We start from the raw sequence: 23,245 nt of genomic DNA on the forward strand, positions 1-23,245 counted from the left end.
ACACGTTACATTTTCTCACAAAGCAAACACATTATTAAAATTCACTGTATTTTCTCACAACGCAAACAAATTACAAAAGTGTGAAGCATTTTCACACAACGCAAACAATTTACGAAAACGCACTGCATTTTCACACAAGGCAAACAAGTTAATAAGACGCGCTACATTTTCTCATAACGCAAATAAGTTCATAAGACGCGCTACATTTTCACACAACGCAAACAAGTTAATAGGACACGCTACATTTTCTCACAACGCAAACAAGTTAATAGGACGCGCTACATTTTCTCACAACGCAAATAAGTTAATAGGACATGCTACATTTTCTCACAACGCAAACAAGTTAATAGGACACGCTACATTTTCACACAACACAAATAAGTTCATAAGACGCGCTACATTTTCTCACAACGCAAACAAGTTAATAGGACGCGCTACATTTTCACACAATGCAAATAAGTTAATAAGACGCACTACATTTTCTCACAACGCAAATAAGTTAATAGGACACGCTACATTTTCTCACAACGCAAATAAGTTCATAAGACGCGCTACATTTTCTCACAACGCAAACAAGTTAATAGGACGCGCTACATTTTCACACAATGCAAATAAGCTAATAAGACGCGCTACATTTTCTCACAACGCAAATAAGTTAATAAGACGCGCTACATTTTCTCACAACGCAAATAAGTTAATAGGACGCGCTACATTTTCTCACAACGCAAATAAGTTAATAAGACGCGCTACATTTTCTCACAACGCAAATAAGTTAATAAGACGCGCTACATTTTCTCACAACGCAAATAAGTTAATAAGACGCGCTACAACGCAAACACATTATTAAAATTCACTGTATTTTCTCACAACGCAAACAAATTACAAAAGTGTGAAGCATTTTCACACAACGCAAACAATTTACGAAAACGCACTGCATTTTCACACAAGGCAAACACGTAAGAGCAGCAGTGAGTAAGTGCTATAGACAAGTTTCAGGTGTGTAAAGTCTAAGAAGCTAAGCATTAGTAAATTTTTTTTCGAGAGAGAGTACAGTTAGTGGTATAGCCAGAGAGGCAGTTACAGATTAGGAAGGAAAGTGGAGACTAAATAGTTGAGTTTTTAGTCGTTTCTTGAAGACAGCAAGTGACTCTGCTGTTCTGATGTAGTTAGGGAGTTCATTCCACCAACTGGGCAGATTGAATGTGAGAGTTCGGGAAAGTGATTTCTTCCCCCTTAGGGATGGAACCACGAGGCGACGTTCATTCACAGAACGCAAGTTTCTGGAGGGCACATAAATCTGCAGAAGTGAGAGCAGATAAGGAGCACAGCTAGAGGTCGCTTTGTAAGCAAACATCAGAGCTTTGAATTTGATGCGAGCAGCAACTGGCAGCCAGTGCAAACGGGTGAGTAGCGGAGTGACATGTGCTCTTTTGGGTTCATCAAAGACCACTCGTGCTGCTGCGTTCTGAAGCAGCTGAAGAGGTTTGATAGAATTAGCTGGAAGCCCGGCTAGTAGAGAGTTGCTATAATCCAGTTTGGAGAGAACAAGAGCTTGAACAATGAGTTGAGCTGCATGTTCAGATAGGAAGGGTCGGACCTTTCTGATGTTATAGAGTGCGAATCTGCGAGATCGAGCAGTTCTAGAAATGTGGTCAGAGAAGTTTAGTTGATCATCAATCGTTAATCCAAGGCTTTTTATTAAGGTGTTTACGTAAAGTGCTTTCATGTAAGATTTACCTGTAATTTTGGGGTGACTTTAACTGCAGTTCGGCAGTTTCACCTTCACTCATGAACATTTCATTCATGCCCCCGTGACAAACTGGAGTTTTAGACGCAAATAAGCAGAAAGGACTGGTGAGAGTGTTATGGAATTTAATAACGCACAGCAAATGGAAAGAAAAAACTCCCGAATTTCGGGATGTTTGTGTGCGTGTGTGTGTGCAGTCCTTTACTGACAGCCGCTTTGTGTAGATCTTGTCGGAAAATATGGCGAAAAGTCCTACATGACGGTAATAGTTTGATTGCGGTGTTTACTTCAGTAATGCCACTAATATCTGCATACTCCACATCTCTTAATTCCATTTCTGTTTAGTTCAGTTATGACTTTAGTCGCATTAAGGTGATCAAAAATCGCTGTTTGGAGCTTATGTAGGCCTACAGTTCAACATTCATGTTTACCTGAATAAACAGTTAGTAAACACAAGTACATCTTATTGAACATCATTTATTTTCATCACCAATTATCATAGTAGAACAGTTTCTCAAGCTGTTTGTGATGCATTTTGGAAACAGGAGATGAGCCCCTGGTCTAATGCGCCACCTGGCTTGAGAAACCCGTTCACGACTTACTTTTAGTCATCATTTAGGTAGCACACATATTCTGAATGCCTTCTGCAGAATTCAAATGAGCCATTTTAATCTAGATTCATTCCAAGATTACAGTGAGATTAATCTAGATTACAAAATGAATCTATGCCCGCCTATAGTTTCAATAATGCATTAGTAAATATTGAGATTAATAATTGCTAGTCTTTGTGCCTAGCCTTGTGGAACAGTACACAGACATATAGAGCAACTGTTCTTATGGGGACCCTAATTTGATTCCCATATGTACAGTTAAATCTAAATTATTAGCCCCCCTGTATCTTTTTACCCCAATTTCTGTTTAGCAGATTTTTTTCAACACATTTCTAAACATAATAGTTTTAATAACTCATTTCTAATAAGTGATTTATTTTATCTTTTCCATGATGACAATAAATAATATTTGACTAGATATTTTTCAGGAAACTAGTATTCAGCTTAAAGTCACATTTAAAGGCTTAACTAGGTTAATTAGGGTAATTAGGCAAGTCATTGTATAACAGTGGTTTGTTCTGGAGACAACCCAAAACAAATATTTCTTAAGGGGGCTAATAATATTGACCTTAAAATGGTTTAAACAAATTAAAAACTAGCCGAAATAAAACAAACAAGACTTTCTCTAGAAGAAAAAATATTATAGGAAATACTGTGAAATATTTCCTTGCGCCTTGAATATTTCCTTGCTCTGTTCAACATCATTTGGGAAAATATTTGAAAAAGAAATTCACAGGAGGGCGAATAATTCTGACTTCAACTGTATGTATCTTACAGGACCCTTCTGTTTGATGCAGATCACAAGAGTAAACTCTGATTATCGTGCAAGGCAAAAGCATCTGGTTCTGCCATACAGGTTGCACTTCATTCACTGAGCCAGGGTTTGTGCAGATTCTCCAGTCATGTGTCTCTGTGTCAATCTGTAGATCCTTATCATAAAGGTCAAAGTTGAAGCCCAGAAAATTCTCCATTCCTGAATCTCATAGCAAGTTAAAAGACGTGCCGTTTTTTACTCGTGACCGTCTCAACTGAGCTTGTGGTTCTTTGAGAATCTTCTCAATAAAGGCTGATGCATGAACTTCTGTCTGTCTGTCCGTGTGTTTGTGTGTGTGTGCGCGCCAGCTGATCAGCCTCAGAGAAGCCGAGCTAAACTTGTTAAACACACAAAGGCATTTCACATGTACTTCACACACTCTCGCTCATTAATAAGAATGGGGTCAGTGTGTGTGATGATGCTGCGATGTGCTCGCTAGACTTGCGCTGTCCAGGACATGTGACATTACAATTATCAAGCGCAGATAATTTGATTAACAGGCTCTTATGCATGCCGCTTGTTGTGTAAAAATGAATGCATTCAAGTCAATTATTCAAGTAACTCTTTGATAATGAATGTACTGTACTATTAACTCTAGTGAACTGATAAACTGTAATCAATACTGTAGTATACTTTAGTTTTTACTATAGTAAACTGTGGTTTATTGTAGTATAATATACTTGTAGTGTAACAATTTGAAATAAGTGTAGCTCCTTTAAGAGAGAAAAGACGGGGAAGGGCATGTGAAGGAGATTTGGTTCGATAACTGGGAGTGGGGGCCATAGTTGTATAGTATCTTACAATACTATATAGTTGTTGAAAACTCATTTGTTTCCATTACTATAGTTGTGTTACTATAGCAACTATAGAATACTATAGGAACTTTAGAATGACCACAACAGATTAAGATAAGTCAAAGACTATAGAATACACAAGACATGTCACTTGTTTACTTTTGAATGGGGAAAAGTGTAACAGTCAATATGGCAGTGAAGCCCTGCCTTCTAGTACATGAGCCAATCAGTGATCACTATATGGCGAACAAAGCCCGCCTTCTAGTACATGAGCAAATCAGCGATCACTATATGGTGAATAAAGCCCGCCTTCTAGTACATGAACCAATCAGCGATCACTATATGGCGAATAAAGCCCGCCTTCTAGTACATGAGCCAAGCAGCGATCACTATATGGCGAATAAAGCCCGCCTTCTAGTACATGAGCCAATCAGCGATCACTATATGGTAAATAAAGCCCGCCTTCTAGTACATGAGCCAATCAGCGATCACTATATGGCGAATAAAGCCCGCCTTCTAGTACATGAGACAATCAGCGATCACTATATGGCGAATAAAGCCCGCCTTCTAGTACATGAGCCAATCAGCGATCACTATATGTGAATAAAGCCCGCCTTCTAGTACATGAGCCAATCAGCGATCACTATATGGCGAATAAAGCCCGCCTTCTAGTATATGAGCCAATCAGCGATCACTATATGGCGAATAAAGCCCGCCTTCTAGTACATGAGCCAATCAGCGATCACTATATGGTAAATAAAGCCCGCCTTCTAGTACATGAGCCAATCAGCGATCACTATATGGCGAATAAAGCCCGCCTTCTAGTACATGAGCCAATCAGCGATCACTATATGGTAAATAAAGCCCGCCTTCTAGTACATGAGCCAATCAGCGATCACTATATGGCGAATAAAGCCCGCCTTCTAGTACATGAGCCAAGCAGCGATCACTATATGGCGAATAAAGCCCGCCTTCTAGTACATGAGCCAATCAGCAATCACTATATGGCGAATAAAGCCCGCCTTCTAGTACATGAGCCAATCAGCGATCACTATATGGCGAATAAAGCCCGCCTTCTAGTACATGAGCCAAGCAGCGATCACTATATGGCGAATAAAGCCCGCCTTCTAGTACATGAGCCAATCAGCGATCACTATATGGCGAATAAAGCCCGCCTTCTAGTACATGAGCCAAGCAGCGATCACTATATGGCGAATAAAGCCCGCCTTCTAGTATATGAGCCAATCAGCGATCACTATATGGCGAATAAAGCCCGCCTTCTAGTACATGAGCCAATCAGCGATCACTATATGGCGAATAAAGCCCGCCTTCTAGTACATGAGCCAATCAGCGATCACTATATGGTAAATAAAGCCCGCCTTCTAGTACATGAGCCAATCAGCGATCACTATATGGCGAATAAAGCCCGACTTCTAGTACATGAGCCAATCAGCGATCACTATATGGCGAATAAAGCCCGCCTTCTAGTACATGAGCCAATCAGCGATCACTATATGGCGAATAAAGCCCGCCTTCTAGTACATGAGCCAATCAGCGATCGCTATAAAATGACAATTCCCCAGGGGAGGGGCTTGGACTAGACTGTGACTGTGATTGGCCGTGAAGGTCATCAGTTCACTGCTCTTCACCGAGTGCAAACACAGATACACGAACACTGGAGCGTTTTAAAGCCGCGAAGATCAGTCAAGTCATCAGCGGATCGCTCGGCTGTGGTTGCACTCGGTAAACATCAGTGTAGAGCGGTGAACTGATGACCTTCAAAGCCAATCACAGTCATTTCTGTTGAGCACTGGTGAATACTATGGCAAATCAGAGGTGTTTATGAACGCGCTCACAAAAGCTTAAATGTTGGCAGGACATTGACAGGGTTTTTTTTTTTTTTCAATTTCAGTACAGAAGTTCAGTATCGTCACAATGTATCGTCTAATGTAGTGAAAGAATCAGTTCATTAACTTGAGTTCGATAAATGGCATCCAAAAATGTGTGTTTGGGAAAGATAACGTTAGCCAACTAGTGCCATTTCTCTTAACTTAGCTGAAAATGAGCTCTGATATCCTTTTTATTTTCACTATCCATTCTGAACAGACCTTCAGGTCACTCGGAAGGCGGTTATATATTTATATATTTATTTTATTTATTATAAATTTGAGTCACTTTCTCTTTGCTGATAAGATAACAGCCAGGTACACAACGTTCCTCTGTGACTACAGGCAATACTTCAGGGTTTCTTCCCACTGCAGCCTCGATTTCGCTTTTAAAATGGCAGCCGTCTGAAATCAGTCTATTACTTCAGAAGACCAGCATGATCTGACGAAGTATTATCCAGAGGCTGATAATGTGTAACACGGCCATAAATGAGGTTGGTGTCGTGATCTCGTTCCTTTTGAGGCAACCTGAAATATGCAGATTTTGTTTGATTTGAACGTTTATAAACAAAGCTAATGAGACAGTTGTTGTTTAATTTTTATGACGATTCCGATTATGTAATGTAATCGTAAGTTTGGCTAACAGTTTTGGAGAATTTGATGTTTCCCCATTCAGACAGAATGCTCTAAATCATAACAGTGAGAAATTAGGCCTCCTGTCCTTGTTCTGCTGGACACGTTGCGTAACAAACCTGGCACTGGGAAAGCTTTGGGAACATTTTTATTGATTCTTAAAGGCTGCAGCCACTGGAGGAAAAGGCGAGATTGTTTAGTGTCATCATTACCGAGCGGCTGACGGATTGGTCAGGATACAGGCGTGTCGCCTTGTGCAAAGAAAAACCTCAAATACCACGTCATCCGATCAGCCATTACTGATGACCCTCTTTAAGAGCTGTGACTGAAACAAAAACAGCGGCTCCTAACAGACTTTACATTATAGGTGAGGATGTAAATATTATGCTTATCCGTGTGTAAATTAGTCACATGTCTGCCTCGACAACAACAACAGCCTCTTTCATAAAAAGCAGCATTTCATTGACGTCAAGGACTGCGATGGTGCAGTTGAGTAAGTTGATGTGCTGTCGAAACAAGTATTGCACGATACTGGAACTCACAGGATTAAAAGGAAATCACTTCATGTTGGCTTGAGAAAATCTTTCTTCATCTTCTGAGACTATTTTTAAAGTGTGTCTCCTCCTAGACCTTTCAAGCTGTAGCCACTAAACACGGGTCAGACCTTTAGACTGTTCTCACTCAGGCTGCTATATCTCTTCCATCTGATAGAACTTTCAGTTGTCCAAAAACAGACCTGGAAATGTGGTAATGCATGTTAATCATGCTAGAAAAGATGATAATCATGTTAGCAACATGCTAATCATGCTATAATTGTCCTAGTAACTTGCTAATCATGTTAGGACAATGCTAGTAGCATGCCCTTTTTTAACCTACTGTTTGGGTAATTTGACTCAACCTTGACTTATAACAACCCAGCATTTTTTAGAATGCACACTAACCATAGTTTAATGGTATTTGTGGTAAAACTGTAGTAATATAAATGTAATCAATACACCAAGGAAACATGGTTATGGCACTTCTACTCCAAAAAAATCATAGAAAATTATTATAAGGTGCTTAAAAACAAACATTTTACCAACATGTTAATCATGCCCTACCCTGCTGAAAAATCCAGCTTAAACCAGCCTAGGCTGGATTGCTGGTTTCAGCTGGTTGACCAGCCTGGTTTTAGAGGGGTTTTGGCCATTTCCAGTCTGGTCTTAGCTGGTTAGGTGGGAAAATGACAAGCTAAATCCAGCTAAAACCAGCTTGACCAGTCTGGTTTAAGCTGGACATAGCTGGTCTAGACTGGTCAAGCTGGATTTAGCTGGTCATTTTTCAGCCTAACCAGCTAAGACCAGGCTGGAAATGGCTGGAAACCAGTCTGGAAATGGCCAAAACCCCTCTAAAACCAGGCTGGTCGACCAGCTAAAACCAGCCAACCAGCCTAGGCTGGTTTAAGCTGTTTTTTTCAGTATCATTCTAGTAACTTGCTAATCATGCTAGGAAATGCTAGTAGCATGCTAGCCATATTAACAAGGTGCTACTGACATGCTAGTCATACTAGAAACATACTAACATGATAATCATGCAGGCAACTTTCTAGTAACATGCTAATCATGGTAGAATCATGTTAACAACATGCCAATCCATCATGATGGAAACATGCTAACAACGTGGTAATAATGTTACCAATTTGCATTTAATATGTTAATTGTGCTAGAATCATCATGCTAGCAACCACATAGCAACACCTTAACAACTGCCTTGGGACCACCTAGATCAGAGATCACCAAAGTTGTTCCTGGTGGTCCGGTGTCCTGCAGATTTTTGCTCCAACTCTAATCAAACACACCTGAACAAGCTAATTAAGGTCTTACTAGGTATACTTAAACACCCAGGCAGGTGTGTTGAGGCAAGTTGGAGCTAAACCCTGCAGGGACACCGGCCCTCCAGGAACGAGATTGGTGACCCCTGACCTAGATTATCCAACCACTCTATTCAAGCAACTGCCGAGCCACCACTTAGATTACTGTCTTATTTTTTAATACAAACCGTTCTCACTCCTGTTCACTCGGTTTTCCAAAAACAGACCCTGAAAATGTGTTGACGCATGCTAATAATGTTAGAAAAAGACTAACAATGTCATGCTATAATCATTCTAACATGCCAATCATGCTAAGAATATGCTAGTAGCATGTTAGTCAAGCTAGCAATGTGCTATTGTCATGCTAATCATACTAGAAAGATACTAACAACATGATAATCATACTAGCAACATCCTTGTAAGATGCTAATCACGCTAGAATCATGCTAATCTTGTTAGAAAGATGCAAGCATTATGCTAACAACATGTTATTGACATGCTAATCATACTAGAATGATGCCAATCATGTAAAAATAATGCTAACAACATGATAGTAAAACTAACAACATGCTAATTGTGACAAAAACATGCTAACAACATGATAATCATGCTAACAGTTTGCAAATAACAGGTTAATCATGCTAGAATCATCTTAATCATGCTAGCAATGTTCTAGCAACCACACAGCAACACCCTAAACTCCCTTTAAACTCCAAGCTTTTAAACTACTTCAAACTTTCAGGCTTGTCTCAAAGTTTGTCTTTAAACTTTATCTAGTTTTGATATTATTTTCCATTACTAACTAACCGTGAGCTGGTTTTTGATGGACAGGATCGCGTGTGGGAAGTGAGGTGCTATTTAAATATAGCACTTATCTTCTACATTGTGTAATGTGTGTAAAACAGGTCAGAGGTCAACGAGGGTCACGACCTTGCCCTCACAGAGCACTATTTGGTCTGGTATGTAACTTCAAATCTGAAATAAAGCATGACCATTCAAACATAGCACCCCCATTATAAAAACAGAGCCGTGGTTTTGTTGTTAAACCACACAAAATGCTGGGTTGTTTGTAGCACAATTGAGTAAGTTACTTCAAAAAGTGATTAATTACATCTTTAAAAACGTATTTCAATGACTTTTCTAATTAATTTTCTGCAAAGTAACCTGTTTACACAATAAGTAACTGAATTACTTGACTGAATTCAATCAATAAATTCAATTAAAAGAAAATTCACAGAAATCCCAATGCATAGACAATAGAAATTAAACTCTTATTTAGTAGTGTTTAAAAAAATTACCCCCTTTAATTTTAAGCAACATATGTATAAAAAAGCCAAATGTTTACAAAGTAATGACACCATATTTCATACACACCATATTTTGAGATACATTTTCTCAAGCATGTATTGTCAGATGAATATTTATATATGAAAATATACACAATTACTGTGGTTCTCTGAATGTTTATCCTGTATTGTCGTTAACTAATTTCTCAATACAGTTTTGCGTAAGTATATGCAAATATCTTGATAAATGTAGATCTTTTTATTAATAATTCTGTATATATTTTGATATACAAATATATTTTGCAATTACTCTGCGTCTCTGAACTGATTTATACACACTTAAAACTGTTGGGTTAATAATAACCCAACAGGTAACCCATAGATGGGTCAATTTGGCACCGACCTTCTGCTGGGTTATTTTTAACCCAATCCATTGGGTTGATAAGGTTAACCCAACAATTTGGGTTATAAAAATAACTAATTTGTTGGGTTATTTTGCCAAAAAGTGGCTTAACCACTATATAATAATAAATTATTATTATTATTATAATAGTCGTAATCTTTATATGTAAATAAAAAATACACAGCTTTTATTACATTGGCAAAGCTTTATTTAAATCCCTGAATTCAGTGCCACTCCTTTCACAATAACAAACGTCTGAGAGCAGTTTAGTTCATCCCCCAGCAGCAGGACAAGAGGGTTCTGTCTCTGTTGCTCCTCCTCCTCTAAGTACTGAACTGAATACAAGTATACACACATGAATTAAATAATGTCCAACATTTATTGTCATAAATAATGCACCTAGAATTCACAAATCAACAAATTCTTGTTTTGCCTCCTGGTATGAGGGCCCGAACCTTCTTGCTGCACAATCTGTATGGCAGTGAAGAAATGATAGCTGGCTGAGTTGTTAAAGCGACATCTCCAAAGTGGAATCTCCAAGGCTGTCTTTATATCAAACAGAAAAAGAACAATAATTAAACTCAAAATAAGATCCTCATATCAAAGGTGAAATGCTACAAATTGGGATTAAAACAGAGCTGTTATGCAGGATTCAAAAATTGTAACCCAACTGGTTGAGTTATTAAATAAATAACCCAATAAAAGTTTTAAAATAACCTAACAAAGCACCAAATATTTTTTACTCAACCATTGGGTTAAATAAATAACCCAACGTTTTTTAGAGTGTACAGAACTGTTGCATTCATGTACAGCATTTAACAACATAAGTAACAGTTTACTTTGCTTTTAGTTGTTATTTACTTGGGTGCAACTAACTACACCCAACACTGTCAAATATACACAAACCAAAGTAAATCTATTTCATTTAAATTAAAATGACACTTTTTAACCCAATGGTTGGGTCATTTGACTCAACCTTGAGTTAAAACAACCCAGGGCTTTTTAGGCAAGGCAAGGCAAGTTTATTTATATAGCACATTCATACACAGTGGCAATTCAAAGTGCTTTACACAAACAGGAATAAAAGAAACAAGTGAAGAGAAATAAAAACAAATAATAAAAATGGTAAAAAAAATTAAATAAATAAGCATAAAACAGATAAAATGTGTTATAAAAGAATGAAAAAGAAAAGAAAGACACATAATGCGATCTGTTCGGATGTAGCACAGTGCTCATTCAGTAAAGGCACAGCTAAACAGATGGGTTTTCAGTCTTGATGTGAATGTGTCTAATGTTGGAGCACATCTGATCATTTCTGGAAGCTGATTCCAGCAGCAGGGGCGCTGTTAGTAGCTGAAAAGCCGATTCACCCTGCTTTGACTGAACTCTTGGAGTTTCTAGTTTATTTGATCCTAAAGATCCGAGTGATCTGTTAGGTTTGTATTCAGTGAGCAGATCTGTAATGTATTGAGCTCCTAGGCCATTTAGTGATTTATAGAGCAGTAAATAATACTTTAAAATCTATTCTGAATGTAACTGGGAGCCAGTGTAAAGACCTGAGGACAGGTGTGATGTGCTCTGATTTCCTGGTTCTGGTCAGAATTCTGGCCGCAGCGTTCTTGGATGAGCTGCAACTGTCTGACTGTTTTTTGGGGAGGCCAAGTGGAGGAGGCCATTACAGTAATCCACCCTGCTGCTGATAAAGGCATGAACAAGTTTCTCTAAGTCTTCAATGGAAACAAAAACATCTAATTCTTGCAATGTTTTTGAGCTGATAGTATGCTGATTACTGACTGCTTTGACATGAACCTATTAAAACTCAGATCTGACTCCAGAGTCACACCAAGATTCTGGACCTTATGTTTTGTTGTTTGACTCTTAGAGCCAAGGTACGCATTCATCACTTGAGAACCGCATCTCTGTTCCCAAACGCAATCACTTCAGTCTTCTCTTTGTCATCAGCATAGCGGTGGTAGAAGATTTGGTTCTTTCTCATTATTTGGCTCAGAGGGAGCATATAAAGGTTGAACAGGAGAGGTGCCAGAATCGAGCCTTTTTAGAGTATATACTACCATGTTTATTTACACTGTTAACGCTTTTTGTAAATGACACGGTATTTAACTGTAATATGAACTGCACTTTACTGTAGGACAGTTTATGCGGTATGTTACTGTATTTAAAGTTGCTCTGTGAACATTACTGTATGTTTTACAGTGAAAATATATATATAATTCTGTAAATACATGTACAACAAGATAAACAGTGCTGTAAATACTGTATTTTTGCTGTAATTGATTTACAGTAAGTTATTGGCGAACTGCTGCCAGTTAAGTTACTGTAGATTCTTCAGGGAAATTAACAATGTATGGTATTTGTGGTGAAATTGTGGTAATACAATGGCAGTCAATACACTGAGGAAACATGGTTACGGCACTTTACTAAAATAAAATTATTATTATCAAAAGGGTGCTCCAACGATGTCTGTGACAAACATGATATTTAGGAAAAATGAAGAGCATGTTGAAGGACTGAATTCTGTGGTCTTGACTCAGGAACAGGGAGGGGGTAAAGTGAGTCAAATGTGTGCACTTAAATACACACCCAAACATTCAAACTATTATAATTAGCTGTTTTTGAAGTTCAGTTTTTTGTTAATAGCAAGTCAAGCAGCATGTTTTTAAACAGTGTTGCATCAAATCTGGACAAACCCAACATTGCAACATTTTTAAATTGTATTTCTTTAACCCAAACTCAGCTTTTGGTTTAATGCTTAAGATTGCATTATTAGTCCCTAATTTATTAGGGGTCACCACAGCAGCTGTGGTTGCCAGTATTTCACCGTTAAAAATCGGTACAAACCGCAAAAGTAATTCCGAATTCTTACAGTAAACTACCGTATTTCATTAATTTAGATGTAATATGTCTGTATTTGAATTACCAACATTCAACACATATTTGTTACACAGATAGACACGTTAACACACGCCACATGCAGGTGGTGATGAGTAGTTACATAATAAACCAATGTTCATCACAAAAACTTTTCCTACAAGCAGAAGAGTGTATCAGTGTATAGAAGGTGCTCAGTGTCATTCACACAGATACTAAACACCCGTATGGTGACACACATAAAATTAAAGTCATCAGATAAACATTGTTTATCATATTAGATGTAACATAAACCTCTAATGTACAGAACTGATGGGGAAACGACTAAAAAGATCCATAATCGCATCACAAAAAGCATAAAAAGTGATGTGCCATGCAGGGATTCTGGAAATGTCAATTACGGTTATTTGCTGTATATTTAAGAAAACAAATTGTTAACCAGGTTACAGATTTTTACTGAAGGCATTTTTACAGTTTTACCGTTGAAATCACGGCCATTTTTTACAGTGTAACTTGAACAAACAATTAATAATACATTTATTACAGTATTTATTCATATGTGTAATCATCAATAAAAACACACTACACTGTAAATAAGCAGTTTTCCATATTTTGTGATTCATGTTTTAGTTTTCTCCATTTATTTTCTGCTTCTGAATTGCGTTGTGTGATCTTGATCTTTCTTCCAACAACTTTTAACATTGAAAAGTTCGAAAACTTGACTTTTATGAACATTTTTAATAGTGTAAAGTGCTATATTGTCCTGGGTTGGGGTTGTATATTACACTACAATAACCTTGTAATAAACTGCCAGTCATTTACTGTTATTTTACAGACTCATTTCTCTAGATATTGTTCCTTATACATTATATTATTTTAAACTACTCAAATGTCAATAAAAGTCCTTGTTAAACTGTAGAGTTGATTTTGGAACATCAGAAGTCAACAGAGCAGAGATCACAAACTCCCATAATGGCAATTCACAATTCGTAAATAAACAGAAAACACTTGTGAAACTGTTAATTAACAGATATTTTCAGGTGTATTTATTAGGTCTGTTAATTTTAAAAATGTATACTGTAAAAAAAGCGATTACTTAGGTTATTTGACCTTTTTAAAAGTGATTAAACCCGTTGCCTTAAAAGCAACAAGTTGATTTTACTTCCCACGTCAGTAAACCCATTGACTTAACTAATTTTTTAGAATTATGCAGTTTATTTACTTAATATTATAAGGCGACGAGTTTACTCTCATTTTTTTTTATTGTCAAATTTGTACAATAACAGGGAATAGACAATTATATTTCGTACCTGTAAATGTCGCATAGAAGGAAAAACAAATAATAATAACAGGAAAATAACCAAAAGAAGTGTTTGCTTGAGTGCGATTTACATGAATTAAAGCTGTTTACTCTCATTTTAAAGTAAGACCATTTCAATGTGGTGCTGGCATTGGCCCATGAACATTCCTGGTTGTTACAAACTATTTAACCGTAACAAGAGGCAATTCAATCATGACTTTAACGTTAAAACAGCTATCATAACATTATTTATCATCATATAGCTCTTTTTGGGTTCTCTGAAGCTTTGGATATTAAAGATGTGAAACAGGAAACACTGTGGCACCATTGTTTTTGTTTACGTCCCTCAAAATGGTCTAATCGCTTTTTACAGTGGTAGTAGCCTACATTTTAAGCCATGATTATAAATGCTGTTTGTTTGTGCTGGCTAAAGTCAGACCAAGTTCATTCATTGTCGGCTATTTCTATATCCGAATCATTGTGAATCTGAGCCCAAAACACATTAACCCACATGCTGGTGTTTATATAGTTGGATGACGTTCAGTCACATGCCTTGTATCCCTACATTTCTAATAGCTGAAACCAGTTTTATGAGGCCATTTTAGACTGTGATAGCTGTTACTCAAGCCCAAAACTCACCCTGGCCACGGGCGCTTGCGTCAGAGGGGTGTGTGTGTGTGTGTTCATTTGCGTCATAGCGCGGGAGGAGTGGTGGAAACGGAGGCTCTATAAGAATACCGGCTACGTGAGCGACGCTTCAGGAATTTTAAATCACTTTCAACGAGTGTTCAACCGTTATATCGACGACGGTTTCTTTTAAATAGGCATTTCCGTTATTCGTTTCCCCGGTGCTTCGTTGGATACTTTATACACATCTGGCGCTTAAAAACACTGAAGTTTCCGTTCTGCATTGTTGAAGGACCAAACCAGCGATTTGAAAGATGTTTCCTGAGAGCAACACTGGGTACAGTATTATTATCATTCATTTTTCCACTTGTATTTTGGTTTCTTTCGAGTTTTTAATGTGTTGTTAGATTGTGAATTTAATTTGATTCCCGCTTCATTGTAGCTAAAGCAATGCCTTTGTTAAAAGTTTTTAAAAGTTGATCTTTATTAATAATGTAATTCATTATCGTTGTGGAGTTAATTTAATCGGGTTTTCTCGGTGAGGAGCACGTGGTGATGCGCGGGTGTGAGTCTAGAACAGCTGCCAGTGGGCGGAAACTGGTGCTCCGTTTTTTTGTGTCGTGATTTAAAGGGACAGTCCACCCTGAAATAAATATGTCATCTACTTTCCTGCACTTGTTTCAAATGTGTTTGAGGTTTTTCTTCTGTTGAACACACAGGAAGATATCCTGGAGAATGTTGGATAAGAAACAGCCATTGACTTCCATATTTGTTTCCTATTATTGTCAATGTCAATGGCTGCTTTTCCCCAACATTCTTCAAAAAACTTCTTGTTGGGTGTTTAATAGAGGAAATAAATGATTAAAAGTTAGAACCACTTGAGTGTGAGTAAATGATGAGGAAATTGTCTTTTTTTTAGATTAACTGTCTCTTTAAGGGTGGACATTTTGAGTTTTAACGCTCAGATTTATGTAATAATTGAAACAAAAATCTGCTGTTTTCCTTTATTTTTATTATCTCAAAAATTAGAATTTGGATTTCATTTCAGTTCTGATTTCTATTTCAGTTGTATCCAAGAAGTATAATAGTATTATTGTAAAATACACAATTAGCACCATTTTTATTCAAAATGCTCACTACCTAGTGGCTCGTTACCTACCAAATATTAAGAAATTGGCTGTTTATAATCACTTATAAAGCACATATTCCACATCCTTAACCCCAATACCTAACTACTACCTTAATAACTGTTAATAAGCAGCTAATTATGAGTTTATTGAAGTAAAATCCATAGTTAAGGGTTATTAATAGTGATAATTGTACTTTAAGATAAAGTGTGACACAATATTCAGTTGTTGGCTGTTCCAGATTGACTATATCTACAAGAATTACCTTTGGATAAAAGACTGACAATATTTTACAATCATTTATGTTGTTGGACATTGTCTGTTTTTACATTTTTTTATATATATATATATATATATATATATATATATATATATATATATATATATATATATATTTTTTTTTTTTTTAATTTATTTATTTATTTTGACAGCTCAAAACTGTACTTTCTACAGTTAAACTCTAAATCTACTTGCGAAGTCAACTTAGGCCACTGTGCTAATCATAAAGATGCTCAGTCACTGAAGGTTTATTTCAGTAGCAGATTCTCCGATTACTGCAGTGAAGTGTTGAAGAGTGGCTCACGTTTCACATCTGCAAACACATTTTTATTTGCTATCTGCAAGCTTTACAGCCATTCAGATCTGTTACAGTATTTGGTATTGAAACTTAATATATATGCAGATGCCTTTGTTTACACAACTTGCATAACTGATGAATGTGAATGTCTAGTATGAACGTGCCTCCTGAATGGGAAGTGTGCGCGCGCTTACATAACCAGAGGTCTCAAGAATTTTTCCACTCTTTCTCTCCCTCTCTCCCCATTTTATTCTCTCTTTCTCAGCATTGTGTTCGATAGGCAAAATTGGCCATTTACACAAGCTGAAGGGAAATAAAAACTGAACAAAACACAAATCAATTATTTTATTAAATCATTTAATTATGGTGGATTTTCTTTATTGTAAGTCATGATGAATTTGTCACATTTGAAAGCATTTGGTGGAGTAATAACACTGTTTATTATGTCGAATGATTTATTTCTATTTTTAAATGCAATGTATTATAAGTAGGCTCATGCAGAAATACGCAGATTTTTAGCTCATTGAGTCTATTTACTCATGTAAATGTGTGTAAATATGTTTAGTCAGTTTTATATTAATATCAGTAATATTATCGCCTACTATGAAAATTTATATGATTTTATTAACAATACAGTTTATAAAATATTTTCTGTCTTTTAGTAGATATAGTTTCACCAAACAAGTGGATCTAATTAGATTTGGATTGTAAACCTAATTTAAAAAAAAAAAGTTATCATTTTATTCACTCTTTAAATTTTTTAGTTACTGTACTGCCAAAAACAATCTGCAGCTTCTGTCTGGCCCTGATTATGGCTGTGTATTGTCAATCCTTTTTAATAATTATGTTTAATAAAAGTTGTTCAAATTTTCTCTCTCGTGATTTGGAAAAGTCAGTGTTTTAAGACCGTTAAATTCATCTGTTATACTGTTCCTAAGGTATTGTATGTTTATTTTTTTTTACGTGTTTGTCGTGACTATTTAATTGAGTATTTAGGGCAACAGCATCTCCAGCAGTAAAGGACTACTGTGCACCCCATGATTCAACTAACATCTCAAAATCAAATCGCTTATAAACCAACAACCAAGCATGCTATAGACCTGAACAGTGCAGTGGCTTTACTTTATATCCACTGAAAAGAAAAATCTCCAAAGATGCGTTTTTAAGCTGTAAAGAAATCAGTGTTTTTAAACTAATGAAGACAGCAGAAGTCAGTGATTTATTTGAATTATTTTAATTATAAATGTTTTATAATTATATTATAAACAATATAATTATATAATTATATTATAAATGTTTCTTAAAATAAAATATATTGTGTTCAATGGTTGAAAAAGTTGCTGTTTTTTTTACATTTAGAAATAACTTCTAATAGAGCAGTAATCGCAATCCTGTGATGGTTTTATCCAAGGTTTTCATACCGTCAGAATCTTCTAGCAGCCCATGCCTAAATGGTGTGTGAATGAAGCTTAATGTTTGTTAAATGAAGAGGAAATGCTAGTTTTTAATTGCTGATCAGATAGTTTTCTGACATTTTGTAAACATTTGACTTTGTTTTTGAGATTTGAATGTAAATTAAAGAGGTTTAAAGAGCCCTTTCTGTCTGTCTGCAGGTACAGTTTGAGGATTGCCAGGCCACCGCTGACTGGCTCCTGTCCCAGACTGCAGTGCGCCCTCTGGTGGGCATCGTGTGCGGTTCGGGTCTGGGTGGATTGGCTGATGCTCTGAAAGACCAGGTCCTTCAACTACCGGGACATTCCCAACTTTCCTCAGAGTACAGGTGAGGCTTTTCAGAGACAGTTGAAGTCAAATTATTCGCCTTCCTGTGAATTTCCAATTTTTCTCAAATGATGTTTAACGGAGCAAGGAATTTTTCACAGTATTTCCTATAATTTTTTTTCTTCGGAGAAAGTCTTATTTGTTTTATTTTGGCTAGAATAAAAGCAGTTTTATTTATTTTTTTCAATTTTAAGGTCAAAATTATTAGCCCCATTAAACAATATTTTTGAATAGTCTACAGAAATAGCCATTGTTTTACAATGACTTGCCTAATTACCCTAATAACCTAGTTAAGCCTTTAAATGTCACTTTAGGCTGAATACTAGTATCTTGAAACATATCTAGTCAAATATTATCATGGCAAAGATAAAATAAATCAGTTATTAAAATGAGTTATTACTATTATTGTTACGTGTTAAGTTGTTAAGATATCAAAAAGGATGAAACGAACAATCAGTGAGTCTACTGATGCTGGATGAATGAGAACACAACAAACCACTTGTTAAGTGAAACAAATTAAGTATTTAATATTCAGTGAATGTCAGACAATGAATAGAGAATGTAATATAAATGTAATTTTAAATAATCGAATTAAAGAAAATAGGAGTGTTGCCAAAACAAAGAAATAAATATAACAAAACGGTCTAACTAAACCCCAACCCACTAAACTGACTAACCAAAGAAAAATGCAGAAACAAAACTGTAATCTTCAGCACGTAGCTTAACTAAACTTCATAACCTCAAAACATAATCACACATGTGGCAACGCCTCCTTAAACTAACTAACAAATAAATATCCTAAACTGCTCACATTACTAGAGTTCTCGTAAAGTACACACTGTTAGTCATTAGCAAAACAAAACCTCATATAATCCAATTCTCACAAAGATCGTTCAACTTCTCACTAGATAAAAACTGAGCTGCACAAGCATATCTAATAAAGCAGTCTCTTAATGAGAGAGAAAACTAGAACACAGCAAATCGTAAGCAAATCAACACAAATGAACAGGCTGGCGACAAGTGAGGAGACTGGCTGTGAGCCAAGCGCTCCTCAAGAACAGCGCAAGCGCACGGCTTTTATACGGAGCGGACCGGTTCTGATTGGCGTGTCGATGGTGATTGACAGCTCCTTTGACCAATGGTTGCACACCTAGAACCAGCACATGACACACAGCAGAAAAGAAAGAGAAGAGCACGCAAAACAGAACAAACAAACATACGTGAAACGTAACAATTATGTTTAGAAATGTGTTGAAAAAATCTTCTTTCCGTTAAAACATAAATTAGGGAAAAATTATACAGGGGGGCTAATAAATCTGACTGATACTGAATGCTTTGTCTCTCAAAAACCTGGGCTCTTATTTATAAAACTTTGCTTAGAATCCATCCTGAAAGTGAACGCACACCAGAATACAGCTGTCCACATTCTCCCGTCAGGCCACTTCCCACACAAAAGTTGTGATCTATAAAAAACAAACTTGATGGGAGAATGTGCACAGCAGTAAGTCTTAAATTTAACTCAATCCAGCCACTTTAAATCATCATGTTTACTTTTAGTGATGGTTTCTACGCAAAGTTTTATAAATAATACACCCAGGCCATTACTTATAGGAATAGTTCGCCCCAAAGTTGAAGTACACACCATGGATACATAAAAAAGATATTTTGAAAAATGTTAAATTTTTTACCCGTAGAATTCTATTAGTTAAGCATTTTATTAAAAAATCCTGACTTTTTTTTCTTTAAATTGTACATTCACATCTGGAAATAGTGAATTTCTGAGATTATATTTAATGATTCTGACTTTTCTTTCCTCATAATTCTTCATTTATATATTTTCATTTTGACTATTGTATCACTATTGTGACATTTTGTACATTTCTTTTTTCTTTATACATTTACATCTCAATTCTCAAAAAATAAATGCATTCCTGTTTGCAACTTTATTCATGTTTTTAATGCAGACTGAGTTAATATTTCCTGATTCAGATTTTCTTTTCTTAGTTTATATCTTTTATTTTGGACTATTTCCCTGGAAATCACTTTTATCTCATAATACAGATTTTTTTCTCATCATTTAAAGTTAATATTTTGTCATTTTTGTTAATACTTTACATTTTTTTTCTAATTTCTCTGTTTACATCATTTTTATTTATTCAGACTTTTTGAATTCTACATTTACATCTTGAAATTGTGAATTTCTGAGTTTACATTTGCCCAATCGGACTATTTTCCTCATTCTCAAGTTTATCAAACAAACCTGTAACCACTGACACCCATAATAGGACAAAAACAAATACTATTGTGGTCAATGGTTACAGGTTTCCAACATTCTTCAAAATATCTTCTTTTGTGTTCAAGATTAACAAAAAGAAACAAACCAGGTTTGTGACAAACGAAGGGTGACCAGATGCTAACAGAACTTTTAGTTTTGGGTGAAAGATCCAGTTAATTTCTTCCCTGAATTTGTGCATTTGTCCTCGTCTGCAGTTCACGGTCGGGTCGGCTGGTCTTTGGCACTTTAAAGGGCAGGCCGTGTGTCTGCATGCAGGGGCGCTTTCATCTCTATGAAGGATATCCCATCCAGAAGGTATGGAAAACCTCTTAATATTTGCATTTCAGTTTAAAATCTGGCTGCACGATGACTCAGTGGTTAGCACTGTGGCCTCACAGCAGGAAAGGTCGCTGGTTTGAGTCCCGGCTAGTCCAGTTGGCTCTTCTGTGTGAAGTTTGCATGTTCTCCCCATGTTGGCGTGGGTTTCCTTCCCTAAATTGAGAAGTTTGTATGTGTGTAACTAGTAGCTGACAGTCAGTGTGTAAAAGATATTAAAATATGATACTCATAAGCAGCTTTTTTGGCAGATATTTTTGTCCTCAATGGACCTATGTTTTTTTAAGCTAAAATTGAAAGACCTCTGACTTCAATATCCATTTAACAGGAGCTAACCAAGTGCAGCCGACTTTACTCTAAATCACCTGATAAATCTAATAGTCTGAATGAAAACCCAATTAGATTTAACTGTTAGTCTTGTGTGTGTGATTGATTATTTGACCCTGAGGAATGCAAACATTACACTTGTGTGTGTGCCGTATGTATGTGTGTGTGTGTGTGTGTGTGTGTGTGTGTGTGTGTGTACATGTTTTTGTGACATATCAGGACACAATCTGTATAATGACATAGGTATGACACAGGTATTTCAAGAAGGTGGTGAAATATGGGGGCATTGTTCAATTCCTCATTTTTGAAAAAGCTAAAGGGTTGGGTTTAGGGGTATGGTGGGGTTAGGGCAATAGAAAATACAGTTTGCACAGTATAAAAACAATGGAAACCTATGTAATGTCCCCCACAATGTAAAAAACAAGCGTGTGTGTGTGAAAATGTAATGCTAAAATAACAAGATAAAACAGGTGTGCATCTAAAGGTCGAGAACTGCATTAACACCCACTATAACACACGTTACCAAAAATACTCCCACTCTGTGTCATCATCAATGGGGAAAAAAACGTAGTTAAATTGATTCCAACATTATTTTTCTGTCACGTTGTAGTTGTATGTGGTGTGGTGTGAACTCTAATACTCTTTTAAAGGGATAGTTCACTTAAGAAAATTAACATATACTTATCAAACATTGCATTAAAAGGTTGCAAACCTTGATGACTTTCTTTTTTCTGTTGTACACAAATATATATTTAATAAATGTTATTGATGTGTTTTTCTCTACTATTCAAGTCAATAGTTACTTTCATTTTGTGTGAACTATCCCTTTAAATTTACAATGTTTTACTTCTATCTGTATCATTATAGTATATTAGTTATTATAGTTATCATCCTTGGTGTGAAAGTAATGACGTGAGTTTCAGATGGGGATGGATTGGATTTTTTGGCTGATATTAATAACTGATAACTCTTATGATTTGGAGACTGATAACTGATATATTAGCCGATATAAAAGCCGATTATAGTGCACTGGACAAGACTAAACAAGTTCTGTACAGGCAGTTCTGTACAATTACATAGTCTATCAGCTTAAAGATATCAGCCTAATTTTGATATCAGACCGATAACATTGTAAATAGCTATTGATATGGCTGCAGATATATCGTGCATCCCTAGTTTCAGAGCATTTGTTTGTTTGTTCTGCTGCAGATTACGATGCCGATGCGGATTTTCAAGATGCTGGGTGTGGAGACAGTGATTCTTACCAACGCTGCTGGCGGTTTGAACCAAGATTATAAAGTAGGAGACATCATGATCATCAAAGACCACCTCAACATGCCTGGATTTGCAGGAGGAAACAACCCTCTGGCGGGACACAACGACGAAAGGCATGTTATATGTGTTATTATATTCACAGCGCTGCCTTTACATTAACACACTCACGCAATGCAGATGTTTGAGATTCCACACGTTCCCTGTTATATAAGCCTTATATAAGCGTTGTGGACTTGAAACCCGTAACCAACTACATCTCCGACATTGTGGCGCAGGAGGAGCAGATATACTGTACTGGGCCTTGAGCGACATCTAAAAAGTCCTTGAAAGATATGCTTCTTAAACTGACGTCCACATGTTAAGATTTTCCAATTTTATCTGTTCAACCAACCAGAGTCTTTTAAGGGCATGACGTGGTTGACCTTTTAGAGTATAATCACTTGAATTGCAATATCGGACCATGATGTTTCTTTCAACAACTTTTAACCTTTGAAAAAGGGACTTTTATTGAACATTTTCAATAGTTTAAAGTGATAGATTTCCTGTTAATGTTGTTTATTTCCAACCCAGGCTCATTCTGAAAACGTATCTCTACCAACGTTTCTGGAGACCGCGAAATACATCCCGACGGCACGTTTTTCTGCAGTTTTTGTTTTTGCGAATCCACATGAGGCCACTGTGTATGCTTTTTGAGATCTCAGATTTCTCTC

General features: G+C 36.4%; 1 protein-coding gene across 1 annotated transcript; it reads left to right on the top strand.

Annotated features, from left to right (window-relative positions):
• Positions 1 to 12,500: 12,500 nt before the first annotated feature.
• On the top strand, positions 12,501 to 22,840 carry LOC130232616 (purine nucleoside phosphorylase-like). Its single transcript, XM_056462593.1, has 5 exons — positions 12,501 to 12,593; positions 18,157 to 18,323; positions 20,813 to 20,912; positions 22,470 to 22,648; positions 22,759 to 22,840. Exons 1-5 carry the CDS (start codon positions 12,501 to 12,503, stop codon positions 22,838 to 22,840), a joined length of 621 nt encoding a protein of 206 aa, XP_056318568.1.
• The last annotated feature ends 405 nt before the right edge of the window (positions 22,841 to 23,245 follow it).

The sequence above is a fragment of the Danio aesculapii genome, chromosome 7 (assembly GCF_903798145.1).
Source record: "Danio aesculapii chromosome 7, fDanAes4.1, whole genome shotgun sequence".
Taxonomy (NCBI): domain Eukaryota; kingdom Metazoa; phylum Chordata; class Actinopteri; order Cypriniformes; family Danionidae; genus Danio; species Danio aesculapii.